Source organism: Molothrus ater, chromosome 3, assembly GCF_012460135.2.
Source record: "Molothrus ater isolate BHLD 08-10-18 breed brown headed cowbird chromosome 3, BPBGC_Mater_1.1, whole genome shotgun sequence".
NCBI classification, from domain to species: Eukaryota; Metazoa; Chordata; class Aves; order Passeriformes; family Icteridae; genus Molothrus; species Molothrus ater.
Genome location: NC_050480.2, coordinates 25,462,620 through 25,480,843, shown reverse-complemented (window position 1 = coordinate 25,480,843; position 18,224 = coordinate 25,462,620). Strand labels below are relative to the sequence as shown.

General features: G+C 38.0%; 1 protein-coding gene across 2 annotated transcripts in view; it reads left to right on the top strand.

The window, feature by feature from the left end:
* THADA (THADA armadillo repeat containing) overlaps positions 1–18,224 on the top strand; it is a 151,855-nt gene that overhangs the window by 53,436 nt on the left and 80,195 nt on the right. For both annotated transcript variants that reach the window (XM_036381088.2, XM_054514429.1), the window contains exon 28: positions 10,674–10,842. In XM_036381088.2, the coding sequence (XP_036236981.1) occupies positions 10,674–10,842 (169 nt within the window). The remainder of the gene's footprint in view (positions 1–10,673; positions 10,843–18,224) is intronic.

Sequence of the window (18,224 nt, the reverse complement as noted above, 5' to 3'; positions counted from 1 at the left end):
AGTAAATGAACAAAAATAAAATTGTTTCCTATTCATTTGGTCGTTCTTCAGAAGGTGGTAATGAAGTAACCTATTAGAGAGGATCAAAGAGAAGATCTGGTGCCAAAGGCCCTGTGTACCAATTCATTAAATTGTGTATATAAACTGTTTCTTTGAATTTCTCAGTGCAATGTTGTGTTCTATATCATTTGCATATACATATGATTACATGGAAGTCCAATGCAATGATAACATGTAATTGCCATGCCATACCATGCCTTACCATGAGATTTTTGTTGAGGATGGTGTACCAGTGTCAGGGAGGGATGCAGCCATGTGGTGAGGAGACAGGAAAGGTGAATGTGACCCATATGAGGTCCTAATACCTCTTCCAGGGCTGAGTCCGCAGGGAAGTGACACTCACTTGTTGCACTGAGAAGATGAACAGAATACTGTGTTTGCAAGTAACTGAGCAGTTCTGTGAACAAAACTGGGTTGAGCAGAAGGAATTCAAGTTGGGCTTTTGCAGAGTTTCTCTTAAGCTCGAGTGGAATTTTCCGTCTGGTGGGAGTAGAGCTGTGGTTGCTCTGACCGTGTGGAGATGAATTGCACAATGTGAGCAGGATTAAATGCTGCAAGGACAAATCTCAATCTCTGTGCACATAGTTGTTACTCCCTGTTGAACTAGGGCATTTGATTACCTATCTGCAGTTCTATTAAGCTATTTTTCCCCCTGCAGATGTTTTATTTGGAAGGGAACACTTTGATTCACAACTTATTACCTCACTTTTTATTTTTTTTAAAGAGCTAGATAGGTCTGTTTTAATGGTTACTTTCTAAGATGAAAGAATGTACAGCATGTTTTTGATTAACAAGGGAGGTAATCGGGAGGTAATGTTTTAAGTATGAAACAAAAACATAACCTCCCTTTTGCCTCCCTCTCCCTTTTTCAAAGACCTATAATCTCTTCAGAATGATCTAGAATTGAGTTACCTTATGTCCTCTTGTACCATGGCACTGACAGAGTGTTTGTTTATTGTTAAATGTTCTGGGCCAAATGCTCTGAAGGAGTAAAATGGGTATTGCTTTATTAACTTGAATACTTTTTCACTAATTGAAAAAAAAATTAAATAGTTACTCTCTATTTAAGAGAGTGACTTTGTAATATTTTAGAAAGTTTTTAAAAATTAGCTTTAAAATGTTAAACAGTGTAAGGTTTTAAAACCTTATTCGATGTATGTGCCCTGGCTTCTGCTTGACAAAACTTAATTCTTCATGAAATTTCCTCTTCAGAACTTCAGCAAATAGGTTTCAAAGCAGTGCTGCTTCTAGTTGTATTATGGTGCAAGAAATGTGAACATCTTCCCATGAAATTAACAGAGTTATGAAATAGACACTGTTTTCTTGGGCAGAATTTTGTAATCTGTAATGGGTCTTCATGCAAAATGGAGGAGCTAAATTTCCAAGTGCCCTGATGGTGTTTCCAGTCAAGACCTGGGTGGATGGCAGAGGGAAGCACTTTACAGCTGTCCTCTTTCCCTTTCTGCCCTTCCCCATCCACCACTCTGGACTGACAGGGTTTTGGTTTTGCTTGTCATTGATGTACAAGGACAATCACTGTGACTGGTAGTTAATGATGGACACTAAGATGCAAGGGAAAAAAAGTGTGGGGTGAGGAAAAATTTTCTGTGGGGTGGAGCATTGTCATTTTTTAATTAAAAAAATAAAAAAACCTGTAGCCATTCCTACAGAGTGTTTAGGGAAGGAGAGAGAGTATTCTCATCACCTGTGAGTTTGATAAATAGATTGATCCAGGTTTATTTTAGCTTCCTAGCAAGCAGAGCAGCTGACCATGAATTCGGAGGCTCACTCTGAGTTTCAGTTGTGTCTTACTGTTTCACAAATGTAAGAGAGCTCACGTTTTAAGGAAAAGGACTCATGTAGTAGTATTAATATTGCAGAAGGTAGTGTGAATTTGAACTTTTACCAGTCAGTAATGTTACTTGCATGTAGATTGCTCATTTTAGAAAGTTATTCTTTGTTGACTTGGGCTTATAAGTTTGATTGCTCTGTATTGTGTTTGACTATGTTAAATTATAATCCAGTCTGTCAGGTGACTGGTTCTGTTCCACTGTAGCCCTGTGACAAAGTCTATATGGGCTACATAGGAAGAGAAGCTCAAGAAACAGGCAATTGGTGAAGTTCTAGTAACCAGATATCCTCAATTGTTTGAGAAGAGCTTGGTGGAAATAATTCATGTATATATATTTTATAAGCTGAAATTGCTGTTTATGTAAGTTTAAATGCAGATTTGCTGGTGTTTGTTTTGTTTCACACATGTACAGTTATGTTTGTGGGTTTAGTATATCATCCTGAATCTGACTTGAAAGCAGCCATCTGATTTTCTGTAGGCTGAGCAGTGGTATGTTTTGGTAAGTGGCCAAACAAGGTAGATGACTGTGCTAACTAAGTGTACTTCCTCTGCCTTTCTCCTCTTTTCCCTGTATTTTACTGTGGCATGGCAGCACTAGAAGAATTAATATTAAAACTTCCCTGGTTTCAGCTGTCATTTCTGTAAGACTGGGAATCTTACCAGGAGTCTGATAAGGAAAGAGCTTTTGTGGGAATGTCTTTTCATAATAGATTAAAATATACAACAAGCTGTGTGCTGCAGCCTTGTTGTATTAGAGTAGCTCCTTTTGATTACAGTTGTTTATGAAAGCATCTCCGTGGCTTCTCTTTTCAATTGCACATCTTTCAGTCTTTGGTCTCTGGTTTTTTAATTTGTTTTGGGTTTATTTAGTTCCTAATGTTTGTTTAGTGTAACTGCTCAGCATTCTAACTGTCTGCAAATACTGCATTATATGGAATCCCTGTGAGACTGGGAGCAGGCTCTGACTCACTGGAATGCCCTGTCCTCCTTGAGGAAGCTCATGGGGCTGGCCAGTCATTGCAGGATGAAGACAGATACCCTTTTTATTATGGACAAGATTCCCAAAACATGGGCTGTTCTAGACATTTGGAAAAAAGAAGCAATGTGCACTCCTAAAGCATACATTGTCTTTTAGATTTTTATGATATTTTTATATCTTGCTTGACATCTAAAGTGGAAATTTTGCATAGCTGGAGGAGAAGGAGGGAAGGACAGGAATTCATTTCCCCAGTGAGCTTATCACTAATGAATTGGGACTGTCTTGGAAGTCTCCCATTTTCACTAGTCTGTTCTCCATGCAATCCTGATTGCATAGTGATTAATACTGATCTGTAAAAATATTTATGGGTCACTGTAAATATTTATTAATAAGAAGAGTTTCAGTCCTTTTAATCCTTTTGCAATTTTAAATAAATTTTAAACAGGCTGGTTTTTTTTCCAATTTGTTTAAGTTCAAATTGTAATGCTAGAGAAGAATGCAAAGGGCTTGATTGGCAGGAGGCTGCTCAAGACCTTCTGATCTACTAAAACTCTTTATTAATCTTGTACATTCTTTACTGTATTCCTGTCTTTCCTCTGAAACTGTAGACATAGACAGATGTGTCATATCCAAGTGGTGTTGATGGGAAAGAACGACCCTTAGGTATTTGTTGTTAATTTCTTATTCCAGTTTTCACTGTTTTCATCAGTCATTGGCATATTATTGGCTGAAGCAGTTTAGGAAATATGCACAAACTGCAGGGAGCTGTCAGATTCATGGGAAATAAAGGGTGATACTTAGCAGAGAGGCATTCATGAGTACTGAGAGTAAATCTCTTTTTCCAGTGTTGCAGACTCCTGAAGAGGACCAGTGGCTGGGATCCTGGGTTAAAATTTGATGTATGTTTAATTTGATGTATACTTACTTGAAACGTGATCCAGGAAAAAATATGATGGGGTGCTGAACTGTCAGTATATGATTGGTGAAGTAATTTTATTATTCATTTATATATTTAAATTTAACCAGCAAGTACTCTGCTGGTCAAGATAAGTATCCAAAAAATAACATTTAGCTTATTCTGGAAAAGTATTTGCATGAAGAAATATGAAAATGGAGAGAAAAAAATACATTAACTATCCAGACAATGATACAGGGAACTAAGTATAATGATAGTTTTAAAAGCCAATATGCTTTAAAAAGAACAGTCTGAGTTTGAGAAGAGTCAATACTGGGAAAGCTTTTTAGTAATGGCCTAGATACTCTTGGTGGGATGGTTGAAAGGGAAGTGTCTTTGAGAACCCAGATCTTTTGGGTGTTTTCATGGGTTTTTTAAATTGCTCATGTTGCAGTTTTGCTTACAATCATCTGAAGCTTTGAAAATCATTGCAAGGTGCTGAGACTTGATTTTTCCATTCAACTTCCATTTCACAGAGTTCAAAATGATGACAGAGTTGTTAAGACAGAAAGTAGTCTTTGTTTTGGTTTTTTCCCAACTGTTTGGATAGTAAGTGGTGTGTTTTTCTGTCTGTTATTCTGCAGTTGTGAAACATCATGGTAACAATTCACCAATTAACAAAGTAGAAATATGATTGTGAATGAAATTGTCTTTTACATGACCTTGCATTAAGAGCAGTTGTTTTTTTCTCTAGAGTGCTGTGAACCAAAATGGAGGCTCTACCCTCATGTAACTTCAGTGGTAGTTAAATAAACCTAGAGGCTTCCTACCTAGACAAGCTCTTTGAGATTTCTTGATGGGATTTCAAGAACAGATGCCATTTAAATTGCATCAACATGTTCCATAGGAAATCTCCATTTGACAAGAACATATTTCTGCTTCTCTGAAGTTTATACACAGTATTAGTAATAGTTTTCATAGACTCAGATGTGAGGGATCCTAGGTGTTTTGGCTTGCTAAACCACAACAATTCAAGTTTCTGATGTTGATTCAGCTTGGTATCAGTTGGCCACTTGTTTACATTAACCTGGACCTTGGTGACAAGAAGAGAGAAATGTCTATAATTTTTCCTTAGAAAGGCCTTGGAAACATATGGAGAAATAGCTCCTGGCAGAGCTTGTGGACAGCTTTCACAAATAAAAGCCTGTGTACTTTGCCTACATACCTTCTGCAGTATTTATGGCTACTCTGCTTCATTAAGTGCTTGTGGAAAATACTGCCCTTACAAAAACATAGGGTTTTATCTTAATTGCCCAAGTTGGAAGAATGAAATACTCAACACAGTGTATAAAGAGACTAGAAGTTTGGGCAACCATTAACTTCACTTTAAAGGAAATAGATAAGAAGTTAGAGGATTATTACTGCATAAATAATGTGAAATTAAATTTGGCTTGTTTCTGTCCATGGTTTTTGTTCAAACACTTTCTGAGTTATATGTATGTGTTGATTGTAGATCTAAAACCTCCAGTAAACTGCTGGTAGTTCTGTAATCTTTTCCTACTCTTTAGGTAAATAATGAGAAGTTATATCAAGTCTCAGGTTTTTCTGTTTTTTTTTGGTTTTTTTTTTAAGTCTTAATCTTAGTTTAAAGAACAAAACAGGCCAATTATAGTACAGGTTTCCACAGAGAAGTAAGTTTTAAAAATTAAATGCTTTGGATACTTTAATTTCTAAGAAACATGAAAAAACAAAAGGGATAATGGTTGTGTTTCCTTAAAAGAAAAACATAAACCACGGAAATCAATAAAAGAACAAAAGAAGCTGCAGGTACATGTGTAGTAAATGATCATTGGTATTGCAGGAAACCTTACTCTCCCAGTAACAAATAGGTAGTGTCCTGCTGATTGATCTACAGTAAGAAGTCCAAGTTCCTTAATTGTGTGGAAGCATGAGTGTTGCTTTTAATTCTATTTTTAGACCTCGCTTAGCTTGGAAACCTGTCACACTGCATTTGAAGTTGCTAAAGGTATTCCTTTAGGAGGTAATTTGAAGGGGAAAAATGAACCTGTGTATAATCATGAGGAATGCATACAATCCTCTTGAATCTTAATAACCAACTCCTTGTAATAGGAGCTGAATCTGTTGCTAAATACTTTTCTTTCTGAGCTTTGACCAGCACCCACATTTTCCCCCGCTCTAATTTCTTGGTTTTAATTCTTGCTTTAGAACTGATGACATAACTGGGAGACTGTATAGCTGTGTCATGGAGGAAAGGCAAAATCTCCTTCTCATACTATCTACCCTGTCCATACAGAATCAGGCAGAAGATTTACCACAATTTTTTCTTAGTGTGCATTTGTTAGGACCTTGTGGCACAGCTAGCTGTGAGGATTCAAAGAGTACCATGTATGTGACTTTTGTTTATTTATATATTTCAATCACTTTTAGCTTTGAAAAGCCCTGGTGCCTGTTAAAAGGCTTTAACTTGCAGGCAGAGGTGGTTGGTTTGAATTGCAAAGCCTCTCCTGCCTCGTGCTGCACTCTTCTCCCAAACCCTTTGTAGTGGTGGTAGGATACTTGGTTAGACTTAGAAGCTCAGGGACCCCTTCTGCAGAACATTCACTGTTTCAATAATGAGCAATGACTTTGTTAGTAATGCACAGATTGTGTGACAACAGCTAATAAAACCTGGAAATAGACATTCCTCTCCTTGTTAGTCCTTCTAACAACTGTAGGAATTATTTAGTATAATGAACATATTCTCAGCAACAGGTGTAGTTTTTCAAATTAATTCTACTCATTTGTTTCTGTGACCTTTATCTGAAAGGTAATCCTTATTTGCATTGTTAATTTGGGTAATGTGAAGTCTGTTACTGGGGAGAAATAAGAAAGGATGGAAAATAAGGACATAGGAAACACCTGCAGGTTTGTTTTTTCTTTTCTTTTTTTTTTTCCAAAAGAAGCTTAAGATATTATTATTTACAGCTAGTGTTCTGTTGTTTGTAGCCAGAGTAATAAATTAGATACTTTGATGTGTGCAGAGGAGTATGGAATCTTTGTGCCTTGTGAGAGCTGGTCATAAATCACATCAGTTGGGAGGGTGGTTCAGGATCTGAGTGTTGGAGCTGGAACAGAGCAGTGGAAATGCATTGAATTGAATCTACGGTTACACAGAGCGAAACCTTCTCAGATTTATTGACTTTTTGTTCTTGATCATGGACTGTTTCAAGTAAACATGTTTACATCCAGTTCCTCATGCACCTAGATAAACAGTACTGAGTTCAAGGTGAAATACTACAGTTGTTAATAGCTCTCAGGATTGAATAGAAGTATATCACATGAGGATTTTGCAAGTTCCATTCTTGTTGCTGCCTTGAAGTGTAATAAAATTTGGCTGGCATAATGTATGTTTTTACATATGACAACATTTTAGATAATTCCTAGATTTTGAAGTTTACTTCTATCAGACCTGCATGTAAAAGTAGTGTCACATAGTTGAAACACTTCCCCTCCACCACCCCCAAGCACCTTTCAAATCAAAGGAGATGGAGCAGTTTTAAATGCAGCTTTGCACACACATCCATGCTGTCCAAATGGGTGCTAGGCTAGGCTCCATTGCTGGTATTTCCTTGCCTTGTGCTGTTGCCAGGTGAAGCTCAGAGTCTGGATGGTGAAGTGTTTGGAGGTCCTTTTCTGTCAGTACCCCCACAAGGCAACTGCTGTCACATGAATGAGACTCATCTCAGGGATGGCAGCATGCTAAACTGCTGCAGGAGGAGCAACCTGAATGGTTTCATAGCCTTAAAATGTTTCTTTCTGAAGTTGCTGGGTTTTGCTGCAGATAGAAACTAAGTTACTGTGATTGCCAGAATTGTGCAATAATATTTCTTGATGCAACTTGGAGGTTGCTTCCTGCAATGGTTGCTAAATTCAAGATAAAATAATTTTTTAACAACACAGGTAATAGACTCAGTGTTAAAGTGTATGGTTTAGAGCTTGATATAACAATGAGCAAAAAAATTGCTGGATTTGGTTGCAATATTATTTTCGTGTTGCTCAGTTGTTTTATTTGCATTCAATCTTTCTATCCCTTTTTGAGAATTTATCCTGTTTAGTTTTGTTTACAGGTGAGAGGTTAAATGTAAGTGGGATCCAGTAAATATCAAAACTCTCCGTTCTAGGGTGCTGCTAGAGGATGGAAAAAGTAGTGTAGGTTTTGACATTCTCCTGGCAAACTTCTTGCATGATTCAGGAATGAAGCCAAGTGCCTTCAAAGCATGAGAGATGTACACCTAAGTGCCTTCAGGGTATGCAGAAGTTCAGGAATAGGTCACTAGTGGTGACTTGGCATGATATCTGGCATATGCATGTGAAAGGAGGAGTATTTTTGAAATATTATCAGTGCTATTTCTTGCTAGGGGATGGGGATTGAAAACAATTTATTTTCTTTGAGTGTTAGATTTTTAAACAAATAAAATTTTTAAATAAATGAGAAGAAACAGTAGGAATTTGAAGCACTCTCAGATTTGGGAAGCTATTTGTTGATGTGAAATACCTTCCATGTGTTCCCATTCATGTTCCTATAAAGCAGATGCTTTATTGTTCCTAAACTTTTGTGGTGCTTTTGTTCCTTAGTACAGACTTCATAGGCCTGCTGTTCTCAGGGCTCCCCCTAAGGTGTGAGTCCCTGCACCCCGCAGTGTGAGCAGTGTGCATGAATGTGTGGCAGGCTGGGGGCTGGCTTGCCCTTTGGGCAGGTAGGAGCTGTGGGATTGCATTTCCCTCAGGCACAGAAGGTTGCAGAGCCCAGTCCACAGCGTCCTGGGGGAGTTCTCCATGAGTGGGCACCTGTGTGGTTGCTCTGCAGGAGGACTTCAGGCAGCTGAGAAAATTTTGCCTGCAACATGAACTATTTTCTTTCTAAATATAGAACAGTCACTTCTATTTTCATTATAAATTTGATAAAATAATAAAGTGGAACAAGATTTGGCATATAAAATACTCTATCTCCGTATATGTAGGTGCATGTGTTGTAAGTCTTTGATGTTTTTACAAGACAAAAAAGTTAAAGAGAGGTTATTTAAAAATATGTAGTAATTCATTGCATTGTGTTTGAGGGAAAAACCCCTCTTGAAGCATGTAGTGTTAGAAAGTACCCTTGCACAAGTTAGAGGAAACCCTGGAATTTTACCCATTTTCCACTCCTCCTGTGAAAACATGTCAGATTCCTTGGGATCTGTAAAAGGTCATAAACAAAATTAAGAAAATGTGCTTCAGCACAGCTGAAAGAATGGTTGCAGACAATCACTGCTTAGGTTTCAGTTTACTGTGAAGTAGAATTAAAATGTTTTTATCAAAAAAAAAGTTCTTTTAGGAATAGCCAAACTGAATTTTTGCGCCTTGTCAATATAGGATTGGAGCTTATCCCTATGGTAGAACTTCTAATTGGGACTGTTCTCCTTTACCATCTTTTTGTGAAGGATGGCCAGTCTGTGAAAAGGAAATGGAAAGATGGGCTTTGTAAAAGTCATAATAGAACATACAACCTTATTTTCAAGGCTGAAAATTGCCTCAAAAACCTGTTGTTCTGGGGGTAGTTCCTCTCTCTAAATCCTCTGAAGCAGGTCTGTGTCTTTCAGATGTGCTATGGCATAATATATCTATTTCAGTTAAGACTGTTTAGTTTCTTAGTCTTCAAAACCCTATTTATTTGGTTGCTTGTTCAAGATGGAACCTGTTCTCTGTATTTCTTTCATGTGAACTAAAGTAAACTACTACTTTGACTATTGATTTAAATTTGCTTCGGATTTTGAAAATTTAGAATACCTTTTAATTTCTTTTAAGTTTTAAATATGTAGGCGTGACATTGCAGGGTTTTTTGGATTTTTTTTTCAGCAGAGGTCAGAATCATTTTGGCAGGGGATAATCTCATCTACATGAGATTGTGTAAGTTGAAAAGACATAGGAAGCAATTGAGGAAAGGGATGAGAGTATTGGAGTAGGGAAGGCCATCTCTCGAGTCATCACAATCATCTGGGAGGCAGCAGAGCATAACTTCAGCCATGCTGCATTTTCCATCACCTAAGATATTTGGCTTTTCATGTCTATACCCTTTAAGTAGTTTTCTCTGTGTGGCTCAATTATACCTGCAATACCAAAATTGACACATGCTGGCTTGGGAAGACTTAGTCTGACCAATTTAGCTAATTAAGGACTCCTACTCATGCCAATTCACTATACATGCTACTAAAGTAGTATATGACTGGTTAATGTGTTACTGTTACTCTTTCTCCATGTATTTTCCTAAATCTACAGCTAGTCATCAAAACCTTAATAGCACTAAAGATGAAGGATTCTTCTTGACATTTGCTTTATATAGAGGCTTCCATCTTAGCAGTTAATTTTAAATAAAAAGTATTTTTATTTTAGATACTAATTATAAATAATGGGAAATTGTTTTCCAATGTGTTTTTTTATTTCCTACCTTTAAATTTATTCTGAAAACCAGTGGGACATTTGGCCCAAAGTTTAGTAGACACCATGTTGTGTTCTCATGGCAACATCTGATTAACTACATGGAGCTAACAGTTTAAGTCAATTTGTAATACATTTGAATGTGATTAGTAAGTAACATAAACATCCAGAAAGAAAAGTAAATAATTGCATTATTTCCTTTTTATTTTCCTTTATGTAAACACCAGAACTTGCGAATGACAACAAATCCTCTGGTGTAGCTCTGGTGTGACTTACCTTTCACTAAGGGAAGACTGTATATTGGATTTGTGAGAAACATGTTTTGGTTTCATTCCCTGTCCTTTGGCCTGTTGTGGGCAGCCTGGTGGCTTGGTGGATGGCCCATACCCACCAGGTGTGTGTGGTTTCTGCAGGTGTGGGCACAGCCCCGTGTTCCGCTGCCGGGAGATGTCGGGCCGGGCCCTTGTTCCCTTCCTTGTGGCCACTGAGGTTCCGCACACGGCGCTGACCCTGCTGCGGGGGCTCCCGGACTCTGCTGCTCCTGGCATGAGGCAGAACGCTGTTCATGGAACCCTGCTGCAAGTAAGCTTGTTTTGCATTCGTTTGTTTTTGTTTTGTGAGGGTTTTGAATCTCTTTTTTTACTGTTGGGGTTTTTAAAAAAGTTTTTGGTCATACTTGACAGCCAGATAACATACCATGAGTTGTGCTTGACATTCACACGTTGTCAAAACATAGATGAAGACTGCTTTTGAGTTTATTCTGTCAGATGATAAATATGGAATGCACATTTCAGCTGTCATTTGAAGGCAGTAAGCTGTAAGTAGTAACATTTACATTTCATATAATGTTTCATCTCCAGAGATTAAAGTGCTTTAAGAGCAAATACCCCTATCTGAATGTATTTACAGAGAGATCTGTGTGACTTGGCCAAAATCACTGAGCACATCTGAGGCAAAGCTGAACTCCATGCACCAATAGAATTGTATATATATTCAGACTTGCTACTGACCCACAAAATTATTTATCACTTCATTTGCTTTTCCTGCTACACCAACAGCTTTCTGTCAGTGTGCTGTACAAGTTGTGGTAAGCTTTATACTCTTGACTTCTGGAAACATTCTGGAGAACAGCTCACTTATCAGAAATTTCTTCATTCTCCATATATCATTCCCCTGGTTTATGGCAGTCAGTTCCCCATGTTTCATTTTCAAGCTATCATGGTAATAAGTTACTGATTTTTATTGCCTGTTTTTCACAAGCAACCCTCCAACAAAGCCATATTGTACACGATCAGCTCTGTTGGTCTGTCTTAGTTGGCAAGCTTTCTAGGGACATATTCCTACTGTAAGCTCTGTGCTGGGGTGTGTATGGTTGTTTTGATTTGGTTTTTAATTGTATCTTTTCAGGCATATTATCTCCCTTTAAAATCAAGACTTGCAGGAAATCTAAGAAATGGGTGAAGTCCCTCTAGGGCTGTTAATGTAATTTTACCTGTAAAGGGTTTCAGGCAGTTTATCTGGATTTGAATAATGGTTGGTCACAGTAAAGGGTGTTGCAGGGTATGGGATGGGCTCCTGCTCTGGAAAGCAGTTGATGCTCCTGATACATGCAGGGGATACATGCTGTTTCTGTATGGGAAGGGGGGGATTGCCATCCTCACATTGGCTGGCAGCCCTGCTGTGTCACAGCTCCTGAAGTGTTAGGAAGAGAGGGTTGTTCCAACAGTGAGAATGAAATGCTTTCTCAATCCAGAATGATTATAACTACTCATGAGGGTATGGACTGGCAGTAGTGTATAGAGTTAATTGCCTTCTTTTCAGTTACCTGGAGGAAAAAAATATAATAAAATATAATAACAATGAAGGGTAGATATGAAGAGCCCAAAGGATGATCTAGTTTTTTTTAATTCAGTGTTGCTAATGTGATCTTATGCATAGCTGTAAGGAGCTTTCCACACCTATGAGGTGGGAGATATTCCCAGAGTTTTAACCTGATTTTTCATCAGGTTTGAGCAGCTGCTAGGAGCTATTACTTCAATTTGTACTGCACAAGGAGAGACCATGCTGTCAGAGAATTCTTCCAAAAAATGTCAGTTGTACCATAACAGTTCAGTGGTTTGGTTTCTCACATTTGTCTTGGGCTTTGCTGTTATTGCTTATGAATCAAGGGTACTCAAAATATCTATTTAATGCTTAATTTAATTTAGTGTATGGCTGACTATCTGTTGCTAGTTTAAAATAAGAAAACATTCAGAAAAAATACTTTAGGGTGGTAAAGATGTGCAAAAAATGGAGGCAAGGCAGTGGTGTTTGTTGTAGCTCCAAATTACCAATGCCAGGTATTTTAACCTGTAGTTAGCTTGTACCTCTGGTAGGCAGTACAAAGAGGAAAGTATTGTGACTTTTTAGGGGTTGCTGGATGCCTGGCTTCAGTTTTCTTTTTATCAGTGTTAATTGAGACTTGCAAATCTGGTGGTAAGGCTTATTGAAATGTAGAAATATGTTTTGGGGATTATTGGTTAAAGCACAATTTCTCAGGAGGCTTACTTGAAGAGATGGTGATCTGGCAGTGCTCAAAACTGTTTGCACTGCTTTTCCATGACACAGTGGAGGATTTATCATCCTCCTTGATATAAAACCAAGACAAAATCTCTACTAAAAAGCGCAAATCTGTACAAAACTCAATAAAGTATACATTTTCCAGCAATACAAGGCCAATATCTTGTGAAAATGGAATTCAGTAATTTGATTTGTTCAGTCACATGAGAAGCTACTAGGTTCATTGCTCAAGTTTTTTATTTCAGTATTCATATACTGTCAATTCTGAAAAGGAAGACTGGAATTATTCAGAATTAGGTGGCAGTGCCAGATGTAGTAAATTGTGAAGGTATATTTCAGTTATGTTTCAGAGTTATGTAATTTATAGAAATATCACTCAAAACCAGTTCAGCATGTAGTGCTTGTCCAGACATGGCTTGGTTTTCAAAATGCTGGGATTGCCAAGAAGTGCTTTTTTGACAGCGGATGTAGATGTGTTGTGTTTAACTTGAGAGCTCTGCATTATGTGAAAACATGTCTTCTTCTCCATAGTGTTTTAACTGTGACTCAGTTTGCAGAAGAATACGAATGTCCATGAGGATAAAATAATGTTATGCTTTACAGGTTTTACAGAATTATTCTTTTCAAGAATTATGTAAGGGGGTGCTGCTGTTCTGTGACACTTGGGGAGCTGATGATATTCAAGAAGCAGTTCTGCATCATAAGTAAATGCACTGACTTAAATAAGGCAACCAAAAAATCTTTTCTATGCTTAATATTTCCTTTATGAGTACAGTTTCTGCTTTGCTCCATAAACCAAATTGGCATGGGTTGGGGGAAGGAAATAAAGTTTCTAATTCACAAGAAATTGCAGACATTTTGTACTAGCTTTCTTGAATAAGGAAATCTTTCTGGCTTGTTTTGTTTTAAGATCTCAGCTTTTTAGCTGATCAGCTGAAAGGAAAAGCTCATCCAGAGCTTTATGTAGGGACTTCTGGAAGAGTATCAAAATTTGACTAGGGAAGCCTAAAGGCTTGCGTATCTTTGACTTTTAGTAGTTGCCAAGGAACTTACAAATATTTGGGAAGTTGGGAGGTTTCCTTATCAGAGGATCAAATGTCTTTTGACCTTCTCCCTCTTTTGGATTAGAATTTCTGCAGTATATATTCAATCTTACCAGAAAAAAAATAAGAACTTTAGAATGAGCCAGGCAAGGCTGCCTTTTACCTTCACATCCTCACTCAGTCATTCCTTGGGTGTGACTGAGTTCCAGCAGAGCTCCTCACCTTGTTTCCTCTGCTGCTTTTATCAGGAAGTTGTCATCAGTGCTCTCTTGGAGGCCTCTGGGTTGCTTGCATGGTGCTGTGTTGGTCACCCAGCAGCTGCCAGGGTGGTTGAAGCCCTCCATGAGGAGCAGGGCCTGGTGGCACAAGGCTGTTTCCTGTAGAAGCCCTTGTCCACTTGTCCTGCTTTGTTTGGCAGCTCATAGCAGACACCCCCTGCAGTGTCACCCCCAGTTCAGTTCTTATCTGTGAGCTCCCAGCTGGCTCATCACCCACCCCCAGGCAAAGCTCTGCCATTACAGTTGTTCTGCCACAGAGAGGTCAACCCCCATCTTCTGATGTCTCCTACCTGTCCTTCCTAAAGGACCTGTGTCCCTCCATTGCCTTACCCCAAACATGTCAGCTATTGTATCTTGCCTCTGTCATCCCAGCAGGATCACAGACTGCATCTGCACATGGACCTTTTAATTCCTCTAATTCTTTAAACCCTTCTCCACTTCTTCAAAGTGAAGAAAAGTTACAGGGACCCTATAAAGATTTGCCCAAAAAACAAGGCAGCACCTTTAATTCATCTGGCTGTGGGTTATTTATGATGATTAAAAAACCCTCCCAAATGCATAAACTTTCAGATTGGTTTGCCAGGGAAAGCAGATGTTAGACTTCAGCTTTTGTTTTTATCTTGAGAGAATCAGTTAACATGATTGATGCTGGATTTCAAAGCCTGTGTGATGTTCATAGATGGAGAATCCAGTTGTTTTTAGTACAGTGGAATAGCAATGGTATGACTGGAGCTTTCAGCCACAGGTCTGCACTCATTAGTTTCCAGAAATCTTTTTCACATTTGTATACTGGAAAAATCTGTACTCCAATGAGAATGTATATACCCTTACATGCTCTTCATATCAAGAAGAATCCATTGGGCAGCTGCCATTAATCATGAGCAGACATAATTACTGTTAAGGTTTATTTGTTTTTCAAATGAATGAATCTGCACATCAATTGACTCATTATCTTGTATTTTATCAGTTTGATCTTCACATTCACTTTGGCAAGCTTACAGTTACATATTTTCAGAACACAGGGGATTAGGTCAATGAAAGTTATTAAAAGAGACATTGTTTTCATTAACTTGTCTGTTCCTTGCTCTGAAATGTTGAAGGTGCTGCCTTACTTTCTACATGCTGACAGTGTCTAGCTTGAGATTGGGGTACACACCAGGACAAAAAAGTTTGCTTCTCTTATTTGGCCATTCTATTTGAAGAGCTTTTTGCAATGTCTTTGCATTTTTTAAGCATGGATTAGGAGGAAGGAGGATTCAGTGACTTCTCCCTCATCACTTGCTGCTTATATATGGAGGGAACTATATGGCTTTGTCTGTGTGCCTCCATTTGCTGCCTTCACCAGGAGATAGATTGCACGATCCAAAATAAAGCTTTTATCAAAAGTTCCCAGCTTTTTCCAGCACATACCATTGAAGAACAAATTTTTTCTGGAATCTGCTTTGGTCATGATGAGTATTTACATTTTTGGTGGTGCTGTGTACAAGCAATCAAAAAACTACACAGAGTGAACTGAAAAAAAAATCCTCTGCTGGTCTGGTATGTTCTTGCAGGATCCTTCCTGTTGTGACTGGTTTTGGTCACTGCTGTAACTCAAAAGTCACAGAAATTCTGCTTGCTCTGCTGTGGTCCCCAGGAGCATTTCTGTCTATCCCCCATCTTCTCATCTGAGGCCTGGCTGGTAGCTTCTCTTCTCTTTGCTGCCATCTTCCCACTTACTCCTGTTACTTTGTCACTCCTACTGATTTGTCCTGAGATTTGTTCCCTGAGCATATGCCAATGTTTTGCATTGTAAGAGAAAAACTGTATTCCTTCTCTCTGGGGATCTGTTCTTAAAGACATACAAAATATAACTGGCAGATGAAATGGAGAATTTGTTATGCTTTGGTGCAGGGTTAAAACTTCATGAAGATAAAAATGGAAAATCACTTAATGTTGCTTTGAGTTTCAGCAATCAGCAGTCATTTGCTCTTCACAAATTGTTATGCTTAATATTCCAACTTTCTCCAAACTTAATTTTTCTCTACAAAATTCTGGGGTGTTAGAGCAGCCAGCTGATTCAAAGTGTGTGTGTGTGTGTGAGGTTGATTTTTCCTTGTTTGTTTGTTTTTTGTGATCATTAATTCAAACAGTTCTGTTAGGCATATGAATGCAATGTCTCATGCAAGGAATGCTGTTTTGAGATTTTGAACCTTTTTTGTTTAGTTTTTGAAACTAGCAACACTTGCATCTCAAATCTGAAGAATAGAATGAGTCACATTGACTCAGTTGCATGTGACAGAAATTAGACTTATAGGAGATGTTGGGCTTCACGACTCTTTACATTATTTAACATTCATTGTAAAAATTAAACTTCCTACTGACTTTATTGGGTCAAGAAGTTAGCAGTTACTTTTCATTGAATAGCAGCATTTTATAAAACTAGTCCCATCTCTCTGAAAATTCTTAAAATGGAAGAATCTAGAGCCCTTGTATTAAAAAATAATAATATGATTAAAACAATTTCATGGTTGCATAGTGGATTTTTCTGTACAGGACTTTAGTCATCGAATCATGGCATTGTTTGGGTTGGAAGAGACTTTAAAGGTCAGGTTCCATCCCCCAGCCCTGGGCAGGGTCACCTTCTTCTGCACCAGGTTGCTGAGAGACCCATCTAGCCTGGCCTTGAATACTATGAAAATCATGTACTATTTCTTTTTTTTAATATTTCTGGAGTTTATTGAATACATCAAGGTTTGTGCAATGGTAGAACTTTAAATTATGTGTATCAACTCTTTGGGTATGCTGATTCTTTAAATCTTAATGGAGAGCTGGAAGAAGGGATTTAAAGATGATTGAATTGATTTAAAGGATGGTTGGAGCCTTCATTAGAGCAGCAAGAAAATCAGGACAAGAACACAACTTGTAACAGCCATACTGGGTCATATAAAGATTTGTCTGAGTCAGGGTGCTCCCTCCACCAAGGACTGATAGCACAAGCCTAGGAAAAGGAGTAAGGCAGATAAAGCAGCTGGAGAAACATCTGCATGTGTGCTATCTTAGCTTCCAGCACTTTTGAGCCAGAGATGGATGGATATGACTTTGGAAGATGAAAATTCAGTACATGGTTGTAGTGATGAAAAGCAGCAATTCATGATGAAAACATCAGTATATTAGGTAGTTTAATTATCTGGCAGAGTTGTATTAAGACAGGTTGTTTTTGATGAAAGTAGAGTCTGAAAGTAGAATGCAGATGCCTCTTTCCTTCCTTTGAGGAGGAGGATTTTAGCTGAAATGGCTCCAAAGGAAGGTCAAGCTTTAGGTATTTCAGATTGTGATCACTCTTGTGTTTTTATGAGTTTAATACTTGAATACTCAGACGACTAAATGCAGTTTAAATAACATGAAAATAAAGCAGGGAAGAATGATGCATGAAGGAGAACTCCCAAGCAGTCACTGGACCTGCCTTTTATTGGACTGAATAGGTAATAAAACCCCATGGACTCCAGTGATTAGGGTGTGAGAATATGAGGAGACAAGTCAAATACATTTTGAAGGTCGTTCTTGGATTCTGATCCTTGTTGCTGGGTCAAAGAGATAGGTGTACTATTTATGAATTTCACCTAAAAATCCTTAATGTGAATTAGCAGCAGTATTGGCAGTGACCATATTTTTTCCTGTTTTGTTTTGAAGACAGAGGATCTCCAGATTCTGAGGGAATGAATGCGGAAGTAGTGTATTGTTTACTTGGCTTTATTCAGTAGCCTAGAAACATTGTCTATGGTGAATTACATTTTATTTGTCTTGGCAGTAAAGTTTGAAGTGTAGCAGTTCAATGTTGGCTTATAAAAACTCAATATAGTAAACAAACTTTACATTGTCTACTGATCAAAGAAATAAACCTGCTAAAATTAAATGTTTTCCAGGGAAACTTCCTTTCAGCTGTTTTCTCTTCTAACCTCAATTTCAAGATAAGCCTTACTTTTAAGATTAGTACAAACAAAAAAGAAATACCGATGTCTGGTTGGAAACATCATTTATATGGAGCTGGCAATAACAGAACAGTTGTCTCATTTCTTTATGTTGTAAATTTGTATTGACTGTT